At 42.1% G+C, this 22,505-nt stretch overlaps 2 protein-coding genes across 4 annotated transcripts in view; one reads left to right on the plus strand and one right to left on the minus strand.

The window, feature by feature from the left end:
- On the minus strand, nt 1-19,629 carry LOC135515460 (histone deacetylase complex subunit SAP130-like). Its single transcript, XM_064939116.1, has 20 exons — nt 19,562-19,629; nt 19,039-19,112; nt 14,968-15,095; nt 13,778-14,052; nt 13,514-13,681; nt 13,248-13,377; nt 12,810-13,053; nt 12,419-12,657; nt 11,355-11,459; nt 10,916-11,057; nt 10,535-10,653; nt 9,966-10,244; nt 9,537-9,711; nt 6,867-6,959; nt 6,350-6,699; nt 5,901-6,125; nt 5,634-5,759; nt 3,429-3,532; nt 2,961-3,074; nt 1-2,545 (listed from the first exon to the last, which is right to left on the minus strand). Exons 3-20 carry the CDS (start codon nt 15,074-15,076, stop codon nt 2,387-2,389), a joined length of 3,156 nt encoding a protein of 1,051 aa, XP_064795188.1. The 5' UTR covers nt 15,077-15,095; nt 19,039-19,112; nt 19,562-19,629; the 3' UTR covers nt 1-2,386.
- LOC135515470 (ATP-binding cassette sub-family D member 3-like) overlaps nt 19,568-22,505 on the plus strand; it is a 21,601-nt gene continuing 18,663 nt past the window's right edge. For all 3 annotated transcript variants that reach the window (XM_064939117.1, XM_064939118.1, XM_064939120.1), the window contains exons 1-2: nt 19,568-19,719; nt 20,095-20,131. In XM_064939117.1, the coding sequence (XP_064795189.1) occupies nt 19,610-19,719; nt 20,095-20,131 (147 nt within the window). In that variant the 5' untranslated portion in view covers nt 19,568-19,609. The remainder of the gene's footprint in view (nt 19,720-20,094; nt 20,132-22,505) is intronic.

Genomic DNA, 22,505 nt, shown 5'->3' on the forward strand with positions numbered 1-22,505 from the left:
CTTAGTACAAAGTGTCTTTATTGCAGTGATGGGGAATGGCAAAACAAACAAACAGAATGTAATAATCTAGACCCACTGCATGTAATACACATTCACCATAAGCTACAACGCATATTAAAATAAATGAAAAATACACTAGCAAACCTGCTTGGTCAAAAAACAAAAACAACAAAAAAAGTCCATATAATCAACTAAATCTACTTATTTTTACACATACAACATTAAAGAATGTATAGATACTGTACATTGTGTGCATATGCACAATATAAGCCTATGGACGCACAATTTCACCTGGTTTCATACAGTTCTTACTCCATATTTTATCAAAACATAGTTGATACTATACAGAATCAACAAGATATGGCATACAAAAAGCACAAAAAACCTTCCTGCCACTGAAAGTTGTTCAGAAGCTACAGATGACCTTGTATTGATGTAATCAACTACCATACACCAAAAGGTGTCAAATAATAGCGTCACTTTTGATGAGTGGGTATACTTGTATATTCACAGTTCATATTGGTAAAAAAAAACATGTCCATTTACATTTAAAAGAACTTGTGTTCTTCAGCAAATAACTCTATAACGAGACACTCCTCATTGACTGTCTAGCAATATTTTGCATGCTTACTTAGAATTAGAACATTAATAGACAATAGACATGTAGCGACTGAGGACAACAGATCTGTCCTTATTCAACTTTGAGGTACTGTAGACTCATGGAGTAACCTCTCTCATGGAAATACATGTTCTCAAAAGATTGAAGGCAGGCAGAACGAGGCGCGATCAGGTGGGACCATTCTAGCCAATGAGGGCAGATGCGTATTTGAACAGCAGGCCATAGAGATGGAGGACTCATCTTTGTATCTGTGCCATTATAGCATCAGGGTTACATCTCCATTTTAAAGTAGTACATTTTCTTCATTAGTTGATTGCTCCCAACTCAGAAATCCCCACCCAGTTGACTACTTTAAAATGGTGGAAGCCCTCAATTGCAATGTCCATGCTAAAACAGGTGATACCCATGATAAGTACTACATCTCTCTCTATAACAGCAGGCACAATTCCGATATAAGCTATTTATTTATATTTTCCGAAGTTGCCGTAATGTCACGAGAATCCACTTACGTCAGTGCATTCGTAAGAACCTTATCATTGCAAAACTTATATTCAATCAAATAAGCCTCACGTAGCTAATTAGTTAAATTTTTTGTTGATCAAATCCAACACTCATTGACATCCATACAAAAATTCCTCACTTTGTGGGCTTATTTTCGTGGAAAGATATTGGGCGGAGTAAAACCTCTCGCTTCGTCTCTTCCGGTCTGATACTGTATGATTGATTAGGGGATGCATCAAAATGGTAGTCATGTCTTCATTTGAAATGTCAGACTGACATGAATAACACTGTTGCAGTTTTAGTGTCTTTCCCTTTGCCCACAAACCAAGAAGAATACTTGTACAACATTCCAAACTAAAGCCCCTTAAAGTACATTGTCCCTATATTTTTACAGACATTGTACACTCAGCTACAGATAGCAGTAGAAAAGGCATCCCTTAAATATTTTGTCCCAAATAGAGTAACACGTACTCAGTGAAAGGTATAGAAGAGATGACAGTTGCACTTTCTTTTACAATCTTTACTTAAGAGATTACTACGTTGAACCTGGGGTCAAATACGTAAGCTGTACTTGATTCAGTTTGCCAGACAGCTAACTCAAAGCTAAAACAAGCACATGACAAAGTACTTGACATATATATATATTTGTGGAATACTGTGATATACAAAACTCTTCTTTTGGACCGTAGAGTGACATTTCCAATGACTGCACTTGGTAGCACACTTCTGATTTGATCCCATTACCAGAGTGAAGTAAGGATAAATACATTGTACAGATTTACACATTTATTACGTAATAAGTACTTGATGATAGTTCAACAACCCATATCAATGCTTTACACCACACAATGTTCAAGGGTATAAATTCAACATAGTGCATCCCCTCTAGACCATCATTCAACCAATCAAATCATAATAATTCTACCCGCCATCCAATCAACAACTGAGGACATACCAACTTCCTGAAGCAGTCTTAATACTTGTACATTCCGGTCCGTTGACAAGCTCCCCACTTGGGACATAGTGGAACTGTATCTGTTCCTTCTGCCGACCACTTGTGTCTCAGTTCTAGGTCACAGTTCTAGGTCAAGAGTGGTTGGACGGTCACGCACAGCTAACAAGTAACCCCAGACACCATACTGCCACAATCTGCCAGTTGTCCATGGTCAAACCATGGTCAGATCAGTGAGGGGTGTAGACTAGTGCGGCCTTCAAAAAGAGAAGGGTACAGGGGGTCAGCCTAGGCTTGGTTTTCCCACCTCTGTTCTAGGCTTTGTCCTTGCGCTTCAGCTTGTTGACTTTCTTGGCTCCACCGTTCTTGTTGATTAGCTTCATGACTTTCTCCTTGTGATCCAGCACCTTCATCATGGTGTCTCTAGCCTCAGTGATCTGGTCCATCACCAGCTTACAGCGCTGCATGTTACCCTGGGGAAAGGGGAGGGAGAGACAATTAAAAATGGCTGACTGACATTCATAACAAAGACTAGGCCCAGGTAGAATTTCCCTTGAGTCCTCAGAAATGGTATAAAGCTGCCTGTGGAATTGATCAAAACCAGACCAAATACTGATACATGGCAGCATTCCTGGTTATAATAGTGTGTAGTAGTAGTAGTGTTTATGGAAATAGAGAGTTCTTAGATATTGTAAACAGTCATATAGTGATGAGATATTGTAAACAGTGATGAGAAAACATATGGGGTTTGTAGGCTATAACTAGGGCCAAGAGTCTTTCCTGGTTAGGTCACGTGGTCTGAGAAAACTGTTTCTACCCATGAGCAGCAGACGTGCATGGATTTTTTGTAGTTGAAAAAGCTGTGTAGTCGCGTGTGTGACCTCTGACCTGTATGAGCTCATTGATACGGTGCAGGTCATCATCCGACCCGGCCTTCTTCTTTGGGATCAGACCCTCTTGGAGGGTCGTGAGGCGGCTGTACACGTCATGCTCCAGATTAGTCTAGTGATAGAGAGGAGAGACGTATAAAGACCAACACTACAACAGACTTATTCAGGAGGACAAGTACCGTGTTCTAAGAAGATCTAGTTTTAGACCCACTTCATTGTCTTCCGACAGCTACGTCATAACGTGATGCATTACCATGAAGCACTATCAGTGCAGACGGTCGTCGCTCTCTCTGACGCGAGACAATGAGATTCACTTGGGTACAATTTAAGTGTCATCTCTTTTCGCTCCACCTCCAACTTCATAACTCTTAAGTTGTCTTTCCATAGTGCTTAAAAGTTGACCGCACTGAGTAACTGTACTCTCTATACAAAGATCATTGTAAAAGGGAAGTAGTGTTTCTCTCACCAGCTGCATGAGCTGTGCAGCACAAAGGTGCATCTTCCAGCCCTGCGCTCTGCACACCACCCCTTTCTGATTGGCTACGTCCTGCAGGGTGCCCTTCTTCTCCTCTGAAACCATGACAACGCACCATTAAAGCCATATTATAATACAGTAATACCTTCAACAACACACACCATTAAGCTATTTAACTATAACTAGGGTCAGGAGTTTCTCCTGGTCAAATTACATGGATTACAGGGATAAACTCTAGGCCCTAGTCATGTAATATGTGTGCTATGAAAGTGACTGGTCATTTGCAGGCAAGGTAAATAGCATTTCCCCGATTAGCATTTTGTGACGTCTCCAAAAACGTAAAGCCAACAAATGACACTCGCTTTCATAGTATACTACACCTTCCAGTTTGGCTTCACAGTGCATAGCACAAGAACAAGTTGTCCTCTTGATGTATGTATGTATGTATGTATGTATGTATGTATGTATGTATGTATGTATGTATGTATGTATGTATGTATGTATGTATGTATGTATGTATGATTTCTAAATGTTTTCCTATGTATGCATCTTAACATCTGGTGAGAATAATAACCTTGTGTGATGTTGTTGTAATAATTGTTGTGTAATTTAGTTGTCCAAACAAAACAATGAATAAACAATTCGAAATCAAAAGCCTCCAGAGCATCACTGCCATTTCAGTCCTCAATAAGTGAATTTCAGAGTCTCGAAAAGCCCATTTTATAATATAAATTTAGTTTTTAGTTAATTTATTTGCAAACTAGAAAGAGTCTTTTTTACTGTGTAAAAACTATGTGCAGGAGGGGGAAAAAAGCCCAAAAGGGTTTGTCGAGAGGCCCCCGGCCCCCCAGTGGTCATAAATCACACAGACTAAGCAGTGTAGACAAATAAACGTAAAAGAGGTCCAATAAAATAAAATCTAAGCAGAAAGTCCAACGACTAGGGTGTAGAGCTGTGATGGACAATAGGTGCCTCAAAACATGTTTTCAGTACAATGACAGGGATCGCTTGGCATATTCAGGCGGGAGTGAGTTCCAGATCATAGGGCCTCTGTGGGTCATTCAGAATTTGTTGTTCTTGAATGTGGGTGACGTAGCGGTTGTCTGTTTCTTGTTAGTAGTTATGGAATTAACGTGGCAGTGAAATCGTTTTTGAAGAAAGCGGGTAATAAGTGATTTAAAAAGAGCCGTAAACAAATTGAACAACTTGAAGATAATTCCTTCAATAAACATTTCTGTCCTCGTAGTTTGAAAAGTGGTGATGAAAGCTCTCGAAAACGAGCAGATATGATTTATAACGAGCGTTACTGCAGGCGATAGATTGATAGTAGTTTGGTATGGTGTGTGCTGGTCCATGTAATGTTACAGTCACTGCTGAATGGGAAGATCATTGTGTAGACAGAGCAGTGCTTCGGTTTATGACATATCGCATTTTGCCAAGTATCCTCGTATTTTTTCTGATCTTAGGAGGTTATTGCCTTTGTGTGATTTTTGTTTTTATTTAAATTGATCCTTTATTTAACTAGCCAAGTCGGTGAAGAACAAATTCTTATTTACAGTTCATCGGGGACAATGCTCTTTGCAAATTATACATAAATGTGGGAAAGAGGTGTGATAATGAAATCAGCCACTTCTTTAGCCAGTTTAACATATAATCTTTTGTGGGTCATTTGGTTGGTGCTTATATTTGTCTTATTTCACACATGTACAAGTGTGTATTAATACACATGTTTGAATTGGAAATGTTCACACACCCTCAGAGAGTGGGGTCACAGCCAGGATCTGCCATTATCAACAGCGACCCTAGAGCAATTAGGGTTAAGTGCACAGGAAGTTGGTGGCATCTTAATTGGGGAGAACGGGCTCGTGGAAATGGCTGGAGTGGAATGGTATCAAGCACATGGTTTCCATTCCGGACATTATTATGAGCCGTTCTCCCCTTAGCAGCCTCCTTTGGTTAAGTGCCATGCTCTAGGGCACATCGACATCGACTTTTCACCTCGTTGGCTTGGGGATTTGAACTAGCGACCTTTCGGTTATGGGCCCAATACTCTAACCGCTAGGCTACCTGTCACATTTTAGTCCCATTAAGTGCATTTCAGTCCCACAACAAGCTCTTAGAACCCAGAATGTATGACAATTCATTATAAATACAGTTATGATTGAATGCTATCAATAATAAAGACATTGGTCTGACCTTTGACCCGGATGTCACTGTATCTCTGGAAGTGGTGATAGGCAGCCTTCCAGGGGTTCCTGTAGTGGCGGAGGAGTGTGACCGGGGGGCGAGCACGGGTGGGGACATAACGCACCCCTTCCTCATCTGCAGGGAAGAGAAACGTACAGTGGTCACTTATACAAGGTCAAATATAGGGAAATTAGCCTACCTTAACTGCAGCAAACTTACCCTTAACCTGGACAAGTGAATCATGAATAAAGAGGTTGAGTATCTACTTTCTCCTACCTATGTACTCCTTGAGGGGCGACTTGCGTTTCTCGGCCCTCATGCTGAGGGGTCTGGCTAGGACCTTCTCCTCGTCCGTGCTGTTGGTCTCCATCATCTCGCTCTCTTCCGTGGAGATGACATGCTGCTGCTTCCGGGGCTTCTTCCTGGGTGAGGCCCCGGGGGTCACATCCCCACTGGGCATCATGGACAACAAGGGGGTACCACAATGGGGCATAGGGGGACCTGGAGGGCGAGGAGAGAGAGGAAGAACTAGGAGATCAATAGCTCAGGGCCCGTATTCACTAAGTGTGTCAGAGTAGGAATGCTGATCAGCCCCCCCTCCCTTTATTTATCTTGATTTAAAAGGAAAACTGATCATAGATCAGCAATAGGACACCAATAAAACAAAAAGTTTACAACATTATTGGTTTTGGTGGTGGCAAATACATTTTTCAATTCAAATGTACCTGGTTTGGAGGTATCCATGGCCTCCACCTCCTGCTTTATCTTGATCTCAGGGAGGGTGGAGCTTATTCCACATGCCGCCGTGCTACTGGTCGCTGACTGGGTAGGCGGAACAACCACGTTGGCCATAGACAAGATTGGTGGAGTGATGGCGGACAGGGCGGGGCCAGGCTGTGAGTGTGGGGGTGCTGACACTGAGAGGAGCGTCTGGATTGGCTGAGAGGGTTGCTGGTGGGGCGGGGCTCCGGGATGCTGCTGGTGTTCATTGGTCTGATGGCTGGGCAGAGCCTCCATGGATGATGACATCACCGGGGGAGCCAGGGACACGTGGAGATCAGGCTTGTGTTTCACACTGGGAGGTCAGAGAAAAGATCATCAACCACCTAATCATTTGAAAGTACATTTTCAACCACAAGATAGTTAATACAGGAGTATGTGGTTGACCAGAGGATTCCAGCGTGTGTACACAGCATAGTCTTTGATCAGGGCCTACTAACAATGTGCAGTGCTACGTCTTACCCTGCTGGGCGTGGAAACCCTGATGCATGCCTGATTCCTCCGTCTATCCTGGGGCTGTTGGCCTCTGGGATCAGGTTCTTCCTCACTGCAGACCTTTATAGGGAAAACAGACACCCGTTAGTGTTGGGATAGAAGAAAAGCCTACTCAAACAGTAGCTGCTCATGACTAGGGCTGTGGTGGTCACGGTGGTCTTCAGCCGGTGATTGTCAAGCAAATAACTGTCAGTCTCACAGGTAATTGACTGGTAATTAACATAAACACATTTAGCATCTCGTGGCTTCCACATATAGCCTACAAGCCACTGATGCAGACCTTTGGAACATCTACATTTTAAAAGGTGTAATATATCCATTTAATATAGCCTACACCTTCACAATAAATCTTATTTATTTTAGACAGGTCTAAAGAAACATGGTCTGAAGAAAATGTAGCCTATTTCAGAAGAACAGAATCGCATACTCAGATGTCCTTATGTTAGGTCCTGATCTGGTTAATGCCATATGGCAGTGGGCTACACTAGTTCATTTAGCAGACAAGATTTGCTTAGAATTCCGTGGCATTATTTTATAGTATGAAGAATATATTGAACAAATCTCCAAATGATGAGGGAGTGCGAGCACATGTGGCTATTCTGTGTTGATTGGTTAACAAAGAAATAGTTATTCCAAATGCTTAATGAGTTATTCATGTAACTTTAGTTGTTCTACAAACTCTGGGCTACATGTTTTGATTTAATACATTGTAAGGCAGCAAGATGCGACTAACGATGATTTGAAAAAAGCTGCTTGAAAAAGGCATGAGCTCTGCTTTGTTATTTGTCCAGGGTGTACAAACTTCATCAGTCTCTCATTCACAATTTGACAAGCCCTTGACAATGCCTTGAATTTCCCGGTGGCATCCCCTTTGTGTGGCCATAATGCATCCTAAAAAAAATCCATGCCCTTTGCAGCCCTTCTCTCTGAGTGCTGTCTGCTCCGAAGCACTACTCACTCACACGGCTTGTCATCACCTGATCTGGTCTTTCTCACAGGCTACAAGTGAAGACAGACACATCGGGGACGCAACTGCACCCATCCTTATCCAATTCTGAGGTGCATATGGAAGATATGGGGCGGCAGGGTAGCCAGGTGGTTAGAGCGTTGGACTTGTAACCGAAAGGTTGCAAGTTCAAATCCCTGAGCTGACAAGGTACAAATCTGTCGTTCTGACCATGAACAGGCAGTTAACCCACTGTTCCTAGGCCGTCATTGAAAATAAGAATTTGTTCTTAACTGACTTGCCTAATAAAATAAAGGTAAATAATAATATTGGAAGAACTGTCCACATTTAATTTTTGTCAGCCAACAAGATGAGTAGGCCTAACAAACAGCAAAATCACTAGCCTATGTCAATCTACTATCCCCCATAGCATACAAGTTGACCTATTATATTCTGTGAGAGAAATAAACATTCCAAACAGTTTGGGAGAGTTGTGGGATGAGATAGATCCCAAATTAATACAACCATTAGCATCAAAAAAACTTTACGCAATGAGGCAGACATTTAACTTAACATTTTTAGAAACTATTAGACTATTTCTTCACATTATAAGCTCAACAATGTGCACACTGCAATAGGCTATAAGTGCAAATGTTCCATTAGGGAAAACACCATTATCAAAACTGACCACAAATGCGATTATGCATGTAATGCTTTTATTATAAAAAGGTGCATTTTTATGGTGAAAACTTTCTTCCCCAAACTCACGTGCAGCGTATGTATGCCAGTTAAGCTCTACACCCCTTGTTAAATGGATTAATGTGCTTAATTTGAAATGTGCTTAGTTATTTGGCCACTTTAGTTGTGATACAAACCTTATTAGAACACATAGGCCTATGGGCTAGGCTACATGAGGTGTGTGACTATGATTCAAAAAAGTAAAAACAAAAAAACACCTATTAAGCTGGGCATCATTCACAAGTGATAAGCTAATATTGTCACCCATCAGACTATTCTTGATTTAATCTTATCTTTTCATATAAAATATATGTGTGAAATTTGTTTTGACTTAGAATGGAGCATTATCATGCACCTGTAACAAAAAAGGGGCAGTGGGAAAAAATGTAATCTATGCACTTAAATAGCGAATTAATCATTTCCTGTGTTTCTTTTTCATGCCAGCCAGGTAGGCTATACACCTGTTGTAAAGACAAGCAATGTGTTTAATATGAGGAAAGTTGAGAAATAAATATAGTAGGCCTAGCCTATAGAAAGCTGGTGGGATCCTCCTCTTTTTAATAGAGGCCATCACTAGGTTTTCTCACGCAATTGCATAGCCTATAGAAATGTTGTGCAACAACATAAGCCCATGGGCTCTCATGAAGTGTTTAATTTGATTTTTTTTTATAAATTTGCATTGACGTCAGAGTGATTAGAGGGACAATAGAGTGCTGAGTACCAGGCAGTTAGCAAGTTTGGTAGGCTGCAAATGACCATCAGCAGCATCAGAGCTTAGAGAAGCCTAATTGCCGTGACTAAACGGGTCACGTGGAATTTGACTGCCTTCATGACTCATGACCGCCGGTTTGGCGGTAATACGGTCACTGTAACAGCCTTACTTATGACAAGAGTTGGTGACCACAACTGCTGTAGTAAGGAAAGGAAAACCGTGAGGGGTTTTCTAAACTCACCCCTCGTTGGCAGGCTTCTTACGTAGGATGCTAGGTCGGGGAGAGGACACCAGGGTGGGGGCACCAGGCCCAGTGTTTTGAGGGTGTGTCTGACCCACAGAGGTGGGAGGCTGGCTGCCGCCGAACGTCTGGCCGATGGGGTTGGTTACCAGAGTGGTGCCGTCTGCTAACACAACTGAGAAGACAGAGCAACGTTGTTAGAATAGTTGTCTGAAAAGAATAGCTGCTAGGATTTTTTTTATTACTGTGATTCAAATCTCCAATAAATAACATTAAAATTAAAAGTAACGAAACAGATGAATAAAGAAGTGAAAATACTTGACTGGAGAAAATGCGTAGAATGATTCTATTCATAATATATTTCAGACCTGACACAAACTCATTTAAAAACTTTCAACGAAACTTAAACTGCTTCGTTCACCAACTCACTTGAGGTCTTGTTCTCATTGGCTGGCTGTTGTGGGTTGATGGGTGCCGGTTGGATGTTTTGTGCGGTGATCTGACCGGTGGCGGAATGCAAGCCCTGGGCGCTGATGGTGGTTGGCTGGATGCCCTGCGTGGCCAAGCCGGCAGGCTGGATGTTCTGCGTGTTGATCTGAGCGATGCGGTCCACCGTCATCAGCTGCATGGGGTTGAGGTGCACTGCCGACGCCACGCCCACACTCGTCTGGGTCTGCATGGCCGTGCCGCTGGGGGCCTGAGGGGTTACTGTGGGGTCGACGGGTTGGGTTTGGATTTGACACACAGGATGAGAGATATATATCTGGTATTATAGATGTAGATTAGACTAGTGTATTATTATGTTGAACATGGTTTAGAAAGTCAGAACTAATTAAAAATGCAATTGATTAACAAAATTATCAATAATCCTTATTAAAGTGAGTGTTCAGAAGTTAACAATCTGGCTCTGTGAAAATGACAAGAGTATTATCTGACTGGTTGAGAGTCACAAAAGAGCCAGATGTAGCATGTTGTTAAGAAGGAGAGGTGAATTGTACCTGGGTACTGTCGGATGGTGGACACAGAGCTGGTGATGGGGGTGTAGGTGTGTGTCAGGGGGAACGGTGAAGAAGGGTAGGTAGGCAGGAAGTACTGGAACTGCACTGGCACCGATTGCCTGTGGGGGAACGTGCATATCAAATGAATGAAATAAAACAACCATATCAAAAACTTTCAACTAACCACCAGGAATTTACTCCAAGTACATCAGAAATAAGGAGGCGCTGACATTTTACACTATTGTAGCCCAGGACCAATGAGGACCACATTGGAAATAAGTGTTTTAATGCTCTATCCTCTGGATCAAATAATCATCTTTTTGATGAATGTATTATCATCAACCCAAAATAAAAATGAATCAATCAGCCCTCGTCTCTAACCTTTTGTCATTGCGGGCCTCCATGGTGATGGGGTTGGGGGAGGAGCGGTGACCAGAGATGGGGATCAGGTTTCCCCTCTCTCCAGGGTACTCCGGCTGGATCCTGGGCGAGGTATGGGCTATCGGCTGGGGAACCACTTTAGCTGAAGAGGGTGGTGGAATGGTGTACAATCAGCTGGGTGAAATGTTCATTTTACAACATACAATCACCCTGTAGAGACTTCTTCTATAACTTCAAAGCAAGCTAAAACATTACAGAATCTGGCGCAATGCATTCAACCGTTGACAACAGGAAGTGTCACTGTTTTTAATAGCCACTCTACTCCTATGAATTACTTACTCTACTCCTATGAATGAACATTCCATGAACTGTGGAGTAGGTTACTCCAGAGAGTAGCTTGGTGCCTTTGCACCCCAACATTAATGATTTAGAAACTTACCCACGGGGATGTTGGACGTGGTGACTGCTGTGGCGTGAGAGGAATGAGAAGTCATTGTCATGGTGACGATGTTACTGTTGGTCATTTGGGGGTGGGGTCCGGAGCCTGGGTGAGGTATGATAATGTGGTTATTACAACATTAAAGCAGAATAAAAGGAAACAGTCAGTCTTGATAGTGTCATTATGATGCGGGAATGGAAATAGATTAGTTAGACCTACATAACAGGTCAAAGGTTTTAGAACACCTACTCATTCAAGGGTTTTTCTTTATTTTTTTTTTACTATTTTCTACATTGTAGAATAATAGTGAAGACATCAAAACTATGAAATAACATATGGAATCATGTAGTAACCAAAAATGTGTTAAACAAATCCAAATTTATTTGAGATTCTACAAATAGTCACCATTTGCCTTGATGAAAGCTTTGCACACTCTGCAGCAGAGGCAACTCTGGGTCTTCCATTCCCGTGGCAGTCCTCCGAGAGCCAGTTTCATCATAGCGCCTGGTTTTTGCAACTGCACTTGAAGAAACCTTAAAAGTCCTTTTCATGTTCCCTATTGACTGACCTTAGTGTTTTAAAGTCATGATGGACTGTCGTTTCTCTTTGCTTATTTGAGCTGTTCTTGCGATAATATGGACTTGGTCTTTTACTAAATAGGGCTACCTTCTGTATACCCCCTACCTTGTCACAATACAACTGATTGCCTCAAACGCATTAAGGAAAGAAATTCCACAAATGTACTTTTGATAAGGCACACCTGTTAATTTAAATTCATTCCAGGTGACTTGATGAAGCCGGTTGAGAGAATGCCAAGAGTGTGCAAAGATGTCATATCAAGGTTATTTGTATGGCTACTTTGAAGAATCTCAAATATAAAATACATTTTGATTTGTTTAACACTTTTTTGGTTACTAGATGATTCCATATGTGATATTTCATAGTTTTGATATCTTCACGATTATTCTACAATGTAGAAAAAAGTAAAAATAAAAACCCTTGAATGAGTAGATGTTCTAAAACTTTGGACCGGTAGTGTATCTCTATCACAACAACAGCATCACCTGTAGTGCTAGGCGATGGAGCAGTATTGGTGGCTAATATGGGGGCAACAGTTGCAGCAGCGACAGGAGTCACATTGCTGAATATGGGCTTCTGTGTCATGGTGTGGGGCAGCTGGGGTTTCTGACCCCCAATGGCAGGGTGGGAGGGCAGGGTGATGCGTGTGGGGTTGTCCCGAGATGGGGGTTGACGCTGAATGCTCAGAGTGGCTGAAGGCGGGTGGATATTTAGTCCTGGACGCCTGAGGGAAGAGAACAAAGGGATAGTCAACATTGGTTTTACGTACACTTGCAATAACTGGAATAGTAAAATTAACTATCTAGATACATTTACAAAATACTGTAAAGAATGGTTAACGCTTTCAGCATGTCATACTGTGTTTATTTTCCTTACCCATGAACCATCTCTGCGGAGTGCGTGGCTGAGCTAACCACTGGGGACTGAGGCCTGGTGGCCGTTAATGGGGCAACCACCGTGGGCATCACAGCTGTGGACGTTGTGACTACAGGGCGGGACTGGATGGGCTGGTGGATGATGTGCTGGACAGTAGGTGGGCCAGTGCCACCACCAGGGCCTGTAGCAGGTCTCAGTACTGTGGGTCCTTTGGAACTGGACATCACAGCAGCTGCAGCAGCTCCTGGAAACACACATGAACAACAGATACCCATGTCTGTTCTTAGGATGGTTCTGCTGAGGACCTACAGTGGGTTAAAATATGAACAAACCACTATGGGGAATTATTTTGGAGTCAAGGTAAGCACCTTGACTATTTTCAGAATGATAAAAGTTTATGTTAGCTATGCTACTATCCTGTCTCAGGGACTGACTGACCTCTGGGTAGATGGGAGGTGAAGGTGTGCTGGGGGGCTCCAGGGGAGCCGAGCTGCAGGGGCGGTGCATGGCTGCGAATGATCTGCACATTGGTCGTCATCAGGTGATGGTGCAGGTTACTGGGGTTGCCCTGGAAACGCCACGCCCATGGACACAAAGCATTATAGATTTGGAACCACATTTTTCAACATGTCATCACATTGGGTAGACCTCAATAGGGTATATTATTGCTGGGGTATATTACAACTACAAACACCAATCCTTACCTGTTGGCCACTGATAGTTGCTACAGGGATGCCAGCGGTCTGAGGCATGGTGCTCTCCATGGTTGCAGTGACGTGGCTTGGCACCTTAGGTGGCAGGGTGATGTGGCCCTGGGTGTTGGCTGGTGCTGGGGCGATCACTCGACTGGCCATGGGCGACTTCAGAGCTGGCTGGAGAGATGAGAGAGGACGAGATAAAGTAGACGAGTCAGCTCAAGACAGCAGGAGAGAGGGCTAATGCAGCAGACAAAGCTCCCTCATCCATACCTTCATGGGTCCTTCAGTGAATGCCAGAGGCAGGCCCTGGGGGATGTGTGGAGGAGGGGCTGACACTGTGACAGGCATGCCCTGCTGGAGTGACAGGTGACCTGCTGGAGTGGGGTGACCCTGGGGGGGTCCATGGACCTGAGCTTGGGGGTAAGGCCGGACCACCACTGTCTCCTGCTTGTCGTCCCTGAAGGTCGAAGCTCCACCACCACTGTTGGGGTGGTCACGAGGACCGTGGTCTGGGTGAGGGTCACGGTTCCTATCATCTGCCCCTCCTGTGGTACAAAGAGTTGGAGTACTTATTTTTATGAAGAAGACTTGCAGTGGTGGGAAAAGTACCCAATTGTCATTTTTGAGTAAAGAGTAAAGATAGCCTTCATTTCTCAGAACAAGAATAGGCTGACGAGTTTCAGAAGAAAGTCCTTTGTTTCTGGCCATTTTGAGCCCGTAATCGAACCCACAAATGCTGATGCTCCAAATACTGAACTAATTTAAAGGCGGACAGTTTTATTGCTTCTTTAAAATCAGAACAGTTTTCAGCTGTGCTAACATAATTGCAAAACGGTTTTCTAATGATCAATTAGCTAATCTAAGTTTATTGTTTTAAAAGGCTAACACAACATGCCATTGGAACACATGAGTGATGGTTGCTGATAATATGCCTCTGTACACCTATGTAGATATTCCATTTAAAAAAATCTGCCTTTTCCAGCTACAATAGTCATTTAAAACATTAACAATGTCTACACTGATTTTCTGTTATTTTAATGGACAAAATATGTGCTTTTCTTTGAAAAATAAGGACATTTCGAAGTGACCCAAAACGTTTGAATGGTAGTGTGTGTGTGTGTGTGTATGTATGTATGTATGTATGTATGTATGTATATATATATTTTATTTTTTTCACCTGTATTTAATTAGGCAAGTCAGTTAAGAACAAATTCTTATTTACAATGACTGCCTGCCCCAGTCAAACCCGGACGGCACTGGGCCAATTGTGCGCCACCCAATGGGGCTCCCAATCACGGCCGGATGAGATAAAGCCTGGATAAAATACTTTGAAGTATTTTTACTTAAGTAGTTAACGCCACTGACCAATGATTTCATCACTGACTGACTAGTGCAAATAGATGTGAAAGCTGTGATGCAAAGTGAGTTCTGCTGTGGGTTAGCAGGCTCCATAATGTTACCTGCCGTGTTTGGTTGACTACCAGACAGCAATGCAGTGTTTCCTCCAGGAGTCTGGTTTTGTCCCATACCAGGAGGTATTCCCGGCCGTGGATATTGTTGAGAACTCATCTTCTGACACACTTGATAGCTATGCAAGGAAGAGAGCAAACATTAAACCTGACAGGTATGTAGATACAAGTTTACACAGATGAATGTTGCCAACATCTAAGCAGGTATTTTCTCCAAACCGTTCATCAACTTGATTCAGACACGTGACGATTTTTTCTTGAGTGGATGGTCATGGAACCGGAACATAATTACAAATAATATGTAAACTGTAAATTGGCTGCAAGACACCCAAACAAATATTTGAATTTATGTGAAACATCACAGCACAGTTGAAAGAAAAATGCCACATTGAAATCACAAGAGGGCGGTTTACAGAGAAGGGTGGGATGAACTAAGAGTAGCTGAGGAGTGGATTTAAAAGATCATGTTCTATAATAGTTATGACCAATGTTCCCTCATTTTTTGGGGGGCACCGCGGAGCACAAACTTGGACATTGCTAAAATTTGGTAAAACTTCAGGCGCACGTTTACTGTGAACACAGAGGCTGTACCTGCTTTAAGTTACAGTTTTAACAGTGGTCAAGTAAGCTATTTGATCATAACTTAGGCCTACCAGAGTGGCCTATCATCAAAAACAATGGAGAAGATGCCTTGCTGACGACAACGGTGGTAGGCTTGATCACCGATAACGATGAGACAGCCCATATGGAGGTGGTCAGAGACCTGGCGGTGTGTGCCAGGACAACAACGTAAGCAAGACAAAAGGAGATGACCGTGGACTACAGGAAAAGGAGGGCCGAACACTCCCCCATTCACATCGATAGGGCTATAATGGAGCGTGTCTAGAGTTTCAAGTTCCTTGGTGTCCACATCACCAACAAACTATCATGGTCCAAACACACCAAGAAAGTTGTACAGAGGGCACGACAACACCTATTCCCCCTCAAGAGACTGAAAAGATTTGGCATGGGTGTCCCCAGATCCTCAAAAAGTTCTACAGTTGCACCATTGAGAGCATCCTGACCGGTTGCACTAGAGGGTAATGCGTACGCCCAAGTACATCCCCAGGGCCAAGCTTCCTGCCATCCAGGACCTATATACTAGGCAGTGTCAGAGGAAGGCCCAAAAAATTCTCAAAGATTCCAGTCACCCAAGTCATAGACTGTTCTCTCTGCTACCGTACGGCAAGCGGTACCAGAGCGCCGAGTCTAGGTCCAAAAGGCTCCTTAATAGCTTCTACCCACAAGACTGCTGAACCCTTAATTAAATGGCTACCCGGACTATTTGCATTGACATCCCCGCTCTGTACACTGCTGCTACTCGCTGTTTATTATCTTCACCCCTACCAAACATGTAGAAATGACCTTGACTAACCTGTTTAAAAAATTAAAAAATGATATATATATATATATATATATTTCACCTTTATTTAACCAGGTAGGCTAGTTGAGAACAAGTTCTCATTTAGAACTACGACCTGGCAAAGATAAAGCAAAGCAGTGCAACACAAACAACAACACAGAGTTACACATGGAATAAACAAGCGTACAGTCAATGACACAATAGAAATAAAGAAAGTCTATATACAGTGTGTGCAAATGGTGTGAGGTGGTAAGGCAATAAATAGGCCATAGTAGCGAAGTAATTACAATTTAGCAAATTAACACAGGAGTGATAAATGAGCAGATGATGACCTGCAAGTAGAAATACTGGTGTGCAAAAGAGCAGAAAAGTAAATAAAAACATTATGGGGATGAGGTAGGTAGATTGGATGGGCTATTTACAGATGGGCTATGTACAGCTGCAGCGATCGGTTAGCTGCTCTCATAGCTGATGTTTAAAGTTAGTGAGGGAAATATAAGTCCCCCCCCTCCACAAAAAAAAATATATATACATGTTATTTCATAGTTTTGATGTAGAAAAAAGTTGAAAAAAAGAAGAAAAAAAGAATGAATCCTTTTAATAAGTAGGCGTGTCCAAACGTTTGACTGGTACTATTTTCTACATCAAAACTAGGAAATAACACATATGGAATCATGTTGTAGCCCCAAAAAAGTGTTACACAAATCCAAATCTATTTTATATTCTTCAAAGTTGCCACCCTTTGCCTTGACAGCTTTGTACACTCATGGCATTCTCTCAACCAGCTTCACCTGGAATGTTTTTCCAACAGTCTTGAAGGAGTTACCACATATGCTGAGCACTTGTTGGCTGCTTTTCCTTCACTCTGCGGTCCAACTTATCTCAATTGGGTTGAGGTTGGGTGATTGTGGAGGCCTGATGCACCACTCCATCACTATCCTTTGTCAAATAGCCCTTACACAGCCTGGAGATGTGTTTTGGGTCACTGTCCTGTCCCACTATGCACAAAGCAGTAGTGCTTTCTTTGTAGCAATTTGACCACGAAGGCCTGATTCACACAGCCTCCTCTGAACAGTTGAGATGTGTCTGTTACTTGAATTCTGTGAAGCATTTTTTGGGGGCTGCAATCTGAGGCGCAGTTAACTCTAATGAACTTATCCTCTACAGCAAAGGTAACTCTGGATCCTCCCTTCCTGTGGAGGTCCTCATGAGAGCCAGTTTCATCATAGCGCTGATGGTTTTTGTGACTACACTTGAAGAAACTTTCAAAGTTCTTGAAAACTTTCAAAGTTCTTGAAACCCTTTTCAATGAGTTGGTGTGTCCAAACTTTTGACTGGTACTGTACATATAACCTCAACAAACCTGTGCCCCCGTAGATTGACTCTGTACACAGCCTCTTTACTGTTATTTTATTGTTGCTCTTTCATTAGTGTTATTTTTTACTTGAGTTTAGTTTTGGGAATACTTTCTGACCACTTATTTTTCTCAAAACAGCATTGTTGGTTAAGGGCTTGTAAGTAAGCATTTCACTGTAAGGTCTGCATCTGTTGTATTCAGGCATTTGACAAATAACATTTGATTTGACTTTTGATAAGTACTATCCAGATGTAATGTATATCAAATTACTTTATTCTTGCTATGTAACTACTGGAGTTAAAAAAAATGCCATGTATGTAAAACTTATGTAAAAATATAGCTAAGTAGATTTTTGTCCTCCGAAAAGGGGGGGGGGGGGGTACAAATATTATTTTTAAATATATAAAACATATTTGACTAAAACATAACATCAAAACCTATTTTTGCATACTCTCACGAACCTCTCTCCATTATGCGTGGGAATACAGATTTCCAAAATGTTAATCACTTGGAGCCGATTTGCTGGTGTGTATACAGTCTTATGTCCAACAATATATAAATAAAAACGACATTTTGTTATTCAGAAAACTTGGTGGGGTCAAATAAAATGTATTCGCTGGCCAAATGTTGAACCCTGTCGTACATGACATTGTCAATTTTTCTGCAAGTTGTAACCATTGCTAGCCACAAACAGCTGCTAACTTGAGTCGGGCCAAGGCTTGGCCATGAACACTCTGCAGTGGACTGGATCCGAGCCAAAGATAACACTGTCTACTCCCGAGTCCTTGACATTAGCTTGCTACAACTTCAATGCAATAACTAGCAAGCGACTGTAGCTGACATTACATCTAGCTAGCTAACTAACTAAGTTAGTCGGCTGGTCAGAGACTTGCTTGTTACTAGTTAACTGGTTGGTTAACGTTACTTCGATGTAACCTGTTTCTACCTAACCAAGTTGAAGACAGATGAACTAACATCTCCGGTTTAGCTGCTTTATATCAAGGAAACAACACAGGTGTGCGGATACTTGACCGAAGTCGTAGTTAGCTATAGTTACCCTGCCAGTTTATTTTACTCCTGCTACGTTAGGTTAGTACACAGCTGCTCGTTAGTAATATAGCTAGCTAGCTATTAATTGAAATCGCGCCCCCACTAACTAAGGTTAGTTAGCTAACTTGCTGCATTATTTATGTCAATGAACCGACGATAATCAAACATGTATATTTGTTAGATTCATCTGGAATGATTATCGGTAGTTACTAAGAAACAGTACGATTATATTGAAATTGCAACAAGAACATACCTTGCTTGTGTGATCAGGAATCCCCATCCGTCTTTCTACTACGCGCGTGTCACATAAGCGGCACTATTTCAAAACTTCCGGTTTTCAGAGTTTGTTTAGCCACATTGCAAAAATAAAAGCCATATGAAAAATAATAATGAGGTTGCTGTAGTATTTTTGGTGTTGTTATTGTTCACAATTAATAATACTTTACAATATCTTCTTCTTTAGTATGTAGTATTTTCGCCAGAGTGCTTACTAAATTAAAAACAATTAAATTAGGGCTTTTAATTTGAAGGGTTGCCTTGGCTTCCGATTTTCTCTTGCTGTTAAATGTCGCTAACGTACTGAGTTAGAAATGAAAACAAGTGAAAAATGCAATCTTGACACATATGGCATGATTTAGTGCAGATAAAGGACATGCTTTTTGTTCAATGTTTAGTCCTTAAACAGTTTATGCATAGAATACTTGCAATGCATATGTCTGATGAAATGAAATTGTGCACCATAGATCATGTTGCTAGCACGCTAGCCAGCTACCTACCCTACCCCAGCATGCATCTCGTTACTCCCTTGGTCGGTAGATGGAAACATGGCGTCGATAAGTAAATACTTGACAGCCAAGAACTCCTCTATAGCAGGTGCCACAATCGTTGCCTTGTATCTTCTCAAGAGGAGAAGACATGCAGCCCAATTAAGTGTGTAAGTTAAGCCTTGACGACTATTTTGTAGCTAAAGTGACGACCATCATAATGCTAATAACTAATGTAGGCAACATTGACTAGCTACTAGCAAGTCAGACAAGAATAAGATTTGCCACCGAGACAAGTTGCAGTCTGACGATGACAAAGAATCAGAGTTTTCTGTTATTTTAACATACTGTTTTAGATACGTAGTAGTTTATGGAGTTGATGTTCTCTACTGACACCCGGTGGTGGGTGCTGTCATTGAATTGAATTGCCTGCCTGCTCGCTGGTTGGTCAGATTTCCAAGGACTAACAATAATCAGTTTCCTTCCATGGCTTCATCTATAGACCCGTACTGTTATGACAGGCTTCATCCCTGTTTTCTGTTTAGGGGGAAAAGATCATCAGAGCTACAGTTGAGCAAAGATGTAAGTACATGTAAACAATCAATGTAACCAATACTCTTACCGCACTCAATGTTTAAATTGCTCTTACATAGGGTTGCAAAGGGTCGGAAACTTTCCAGGAAAGTTTTCAATCGGAAGTTAACCCCGGGAATTTGAGGAATTTTTCTTACATTCATCAAAAAAGTTAGCATATAACAGTGAATTTTTTTGTGGGATACATGTAAGGCAATTATAGGTCTTGTGGCATATTTTGGTTAAGCTATCCCTAATTCAATGGAATTGCAACCTTCTGCATGCACAGTGCATTTCCATGACATGTGCAGTGCACTCTTCCATCACATGTACAGCTGATTCTCAAGATCTTGCACACTAATGAGATGCTATTGAGTCCACACTACAACACTGTCTGAGCCAAGGACTACATGCTCTCTGTTAAGTTTTGATTATAATACTGGTTGTGGTGAATATATTTTATGACATAGATGAGTCATTTCTAACTTTTAATTTCTGCTAGTTAGATTTTGCTACCATGTGGGTTTTCGCTTGCTTGAGCCTGCTAACTGAGGAGTGTTAATTCACCTATTTCCATACATGTTTCATTTAAAAACATTTATTTTACAAAGGAGTTGTTTAATCTAACTGCTTAACTATTTATATATACATGGAATTGTATTTGTTTTATTTTTTACTGTTTTTTTTATGAATCTTTACAGGAAAATGCCACGGGCACTATCTGATGTGTGGAAACGTTTCACTGCATCTAATGTAGAAGGAAAAGCTGTGTACATTTGCAAATACTGTGTCAAATCGTATGTGAAGAATGCAACAAAGATGCAGAATCATCTGGCCAAGTGCCTAGATTTTCCTCAGCGCTCTCAACAAACAATCTCTGAGTAAAATCCCTCTACTTCTATTCGAGGTGAAAAGGATGAATCGGACACCTTATCGATAGCAACAGCTCATGGTCCTTCTGGAAGCAGGAGTTTTTTTTTGACTCATTGGAGGAACGTAGTCAGAGATGCTGATGAATGTCTTGCTCAAGCTGTGTATGCAACTGGTTCACCTCTGATGCTCACAGGCAATGTGGATTGGAAGAGATTTCTGAATGTGATTCACCCAGTATACACCACTCCAACCAGACATGCTTTATCTACTCATTTGCTGGATGCAGAGTTCAACAGATTTCAAGTGAAGGTCAAGCAAATCATAGAGAAAGTAGACTGTATTGCAATCATCTCTGATGAGTGGTCGAATGTTTGTGGGCAAGGCATAATTAACTACATCATCTCCACCCCTCAACCTGTATTCTACAAGAGCGCAGACACAAGGGACAACAGACACACTGTTCTCTACATTGCAGATGAGCTGAAGGCAGTCATCAATGACCTTGGACCATAGAAGCTATTTGCACTGGTGACAGACAATGCTGTGAACATGAAGGCTGCTTGGTCTAAAGTGGAGGAGTCCTACCCTCACACCACACCCATTGGCTGTGCTGCTCATACATTGAATCTGCTCATCAAGGACATCATGGCACTGAAAACAATGGATACACTCTACAAGAGAGCCAAGGAAATTGTTAGGTATGGGAAGGGTCATCAAGTTATAGCAGCAATCTACCTCACCAAGCAAAGTGAGAGGAATAAGAGCACCACATTGAAGCTGTCCAGTAACACCTGTTGGGGTGGTGTTGTCATCATGTTTGACAGTCTCTTGGAAGGGAAGGAGTCTCTCCAAGAAATGTCCATATCAGTCTGCTGATATGGACAGCCCCATCAAGATTATCTTCCTGAATTATGTATTTTGGGAGAAATTGGTAAGCAGCCTGAACTCCTGAAACCTATAGCAGTAGCCATTGCACGGATTGAGGGAGACAATTCCATCCTGTCTGATGTTCAGACTCTGCTTGCAGATGTAAGAGAAGAAATCCATACTGCCCTGCCCACTTCACTGTTGCTCCAAGCAGAGGAAACTGCAGTTCTGAAATACGTAAAAAAGCGTGAAGACTTCTGCCTGAAGCCCATACACGCCGCAGCGTACATGTTGGACCCCAAGTATGCTGGCAAGAGCATCCTGTCTGGTGCAGAGATCAACAAGGCCTATGGTGTCATCACTACCGTGTCTCGCCACCTTGACCTGGATGAGGGCAAGGTTCTTGGCAGTCTGGCGAAGTACACTTCCAAGTAAGGGCTTTGGGATGGAGATGCAATATGGCAGTTGTGCCAACATATCTCATCAGCCACCTGGTGGAAGGGACTTTGTGGATCTGAGGCTCTTTCCCCTGTTGCCTCTATCATCCTCCAAATCCCACCAACATCAGCCAGCTCAGAGCGCAACTGGTCCTTGATTGGGAACACACACCAAAGCACGCAACAGGCCGACCGATACAAGGGTT

The sequence above is a fragment of the Oncorhynchus masou genome, chromosome 3 (assembly GCF_036934945.1).
Source record: "Oncorhynchus masou masou isolate Uvic2021 chromosome 3, UVic_Omas_1.1, whole genome shotgun sequence".
Lineage (NCBI taxonomy): Eukaryota > Metazoa > Chordata > Actinopteri > Salmoniformes > Salmonidae > Oncorhynchus > Oncorhynchus masou.

Excerpts from the sequence above, each read along its gene's own strand:
- LOC135515460 (XM_064939116.1), bottom strand. The coding sequence starts at position 15,076 with ATGAGTTCTCAACAATATCCACGGCCGGGAATACCTCCTGGTATGGGA. Across the intron at positions 6,960-9,536 it reads AAGAAGCCTGCCAACGAGGG|GTCTGCAGTGAGGAAGAACC; the intron begins GTGAGTTTAGAA and ends TTCCCTATAAAG. Across the intron at positions 3,533-5,633 it reads CAGTGACATCCGGGTCAAAG|AGGAGAAGAAGGGCACCCTG; the intron begins GTCAGACCAATG and ends TCATGGTTTCAG.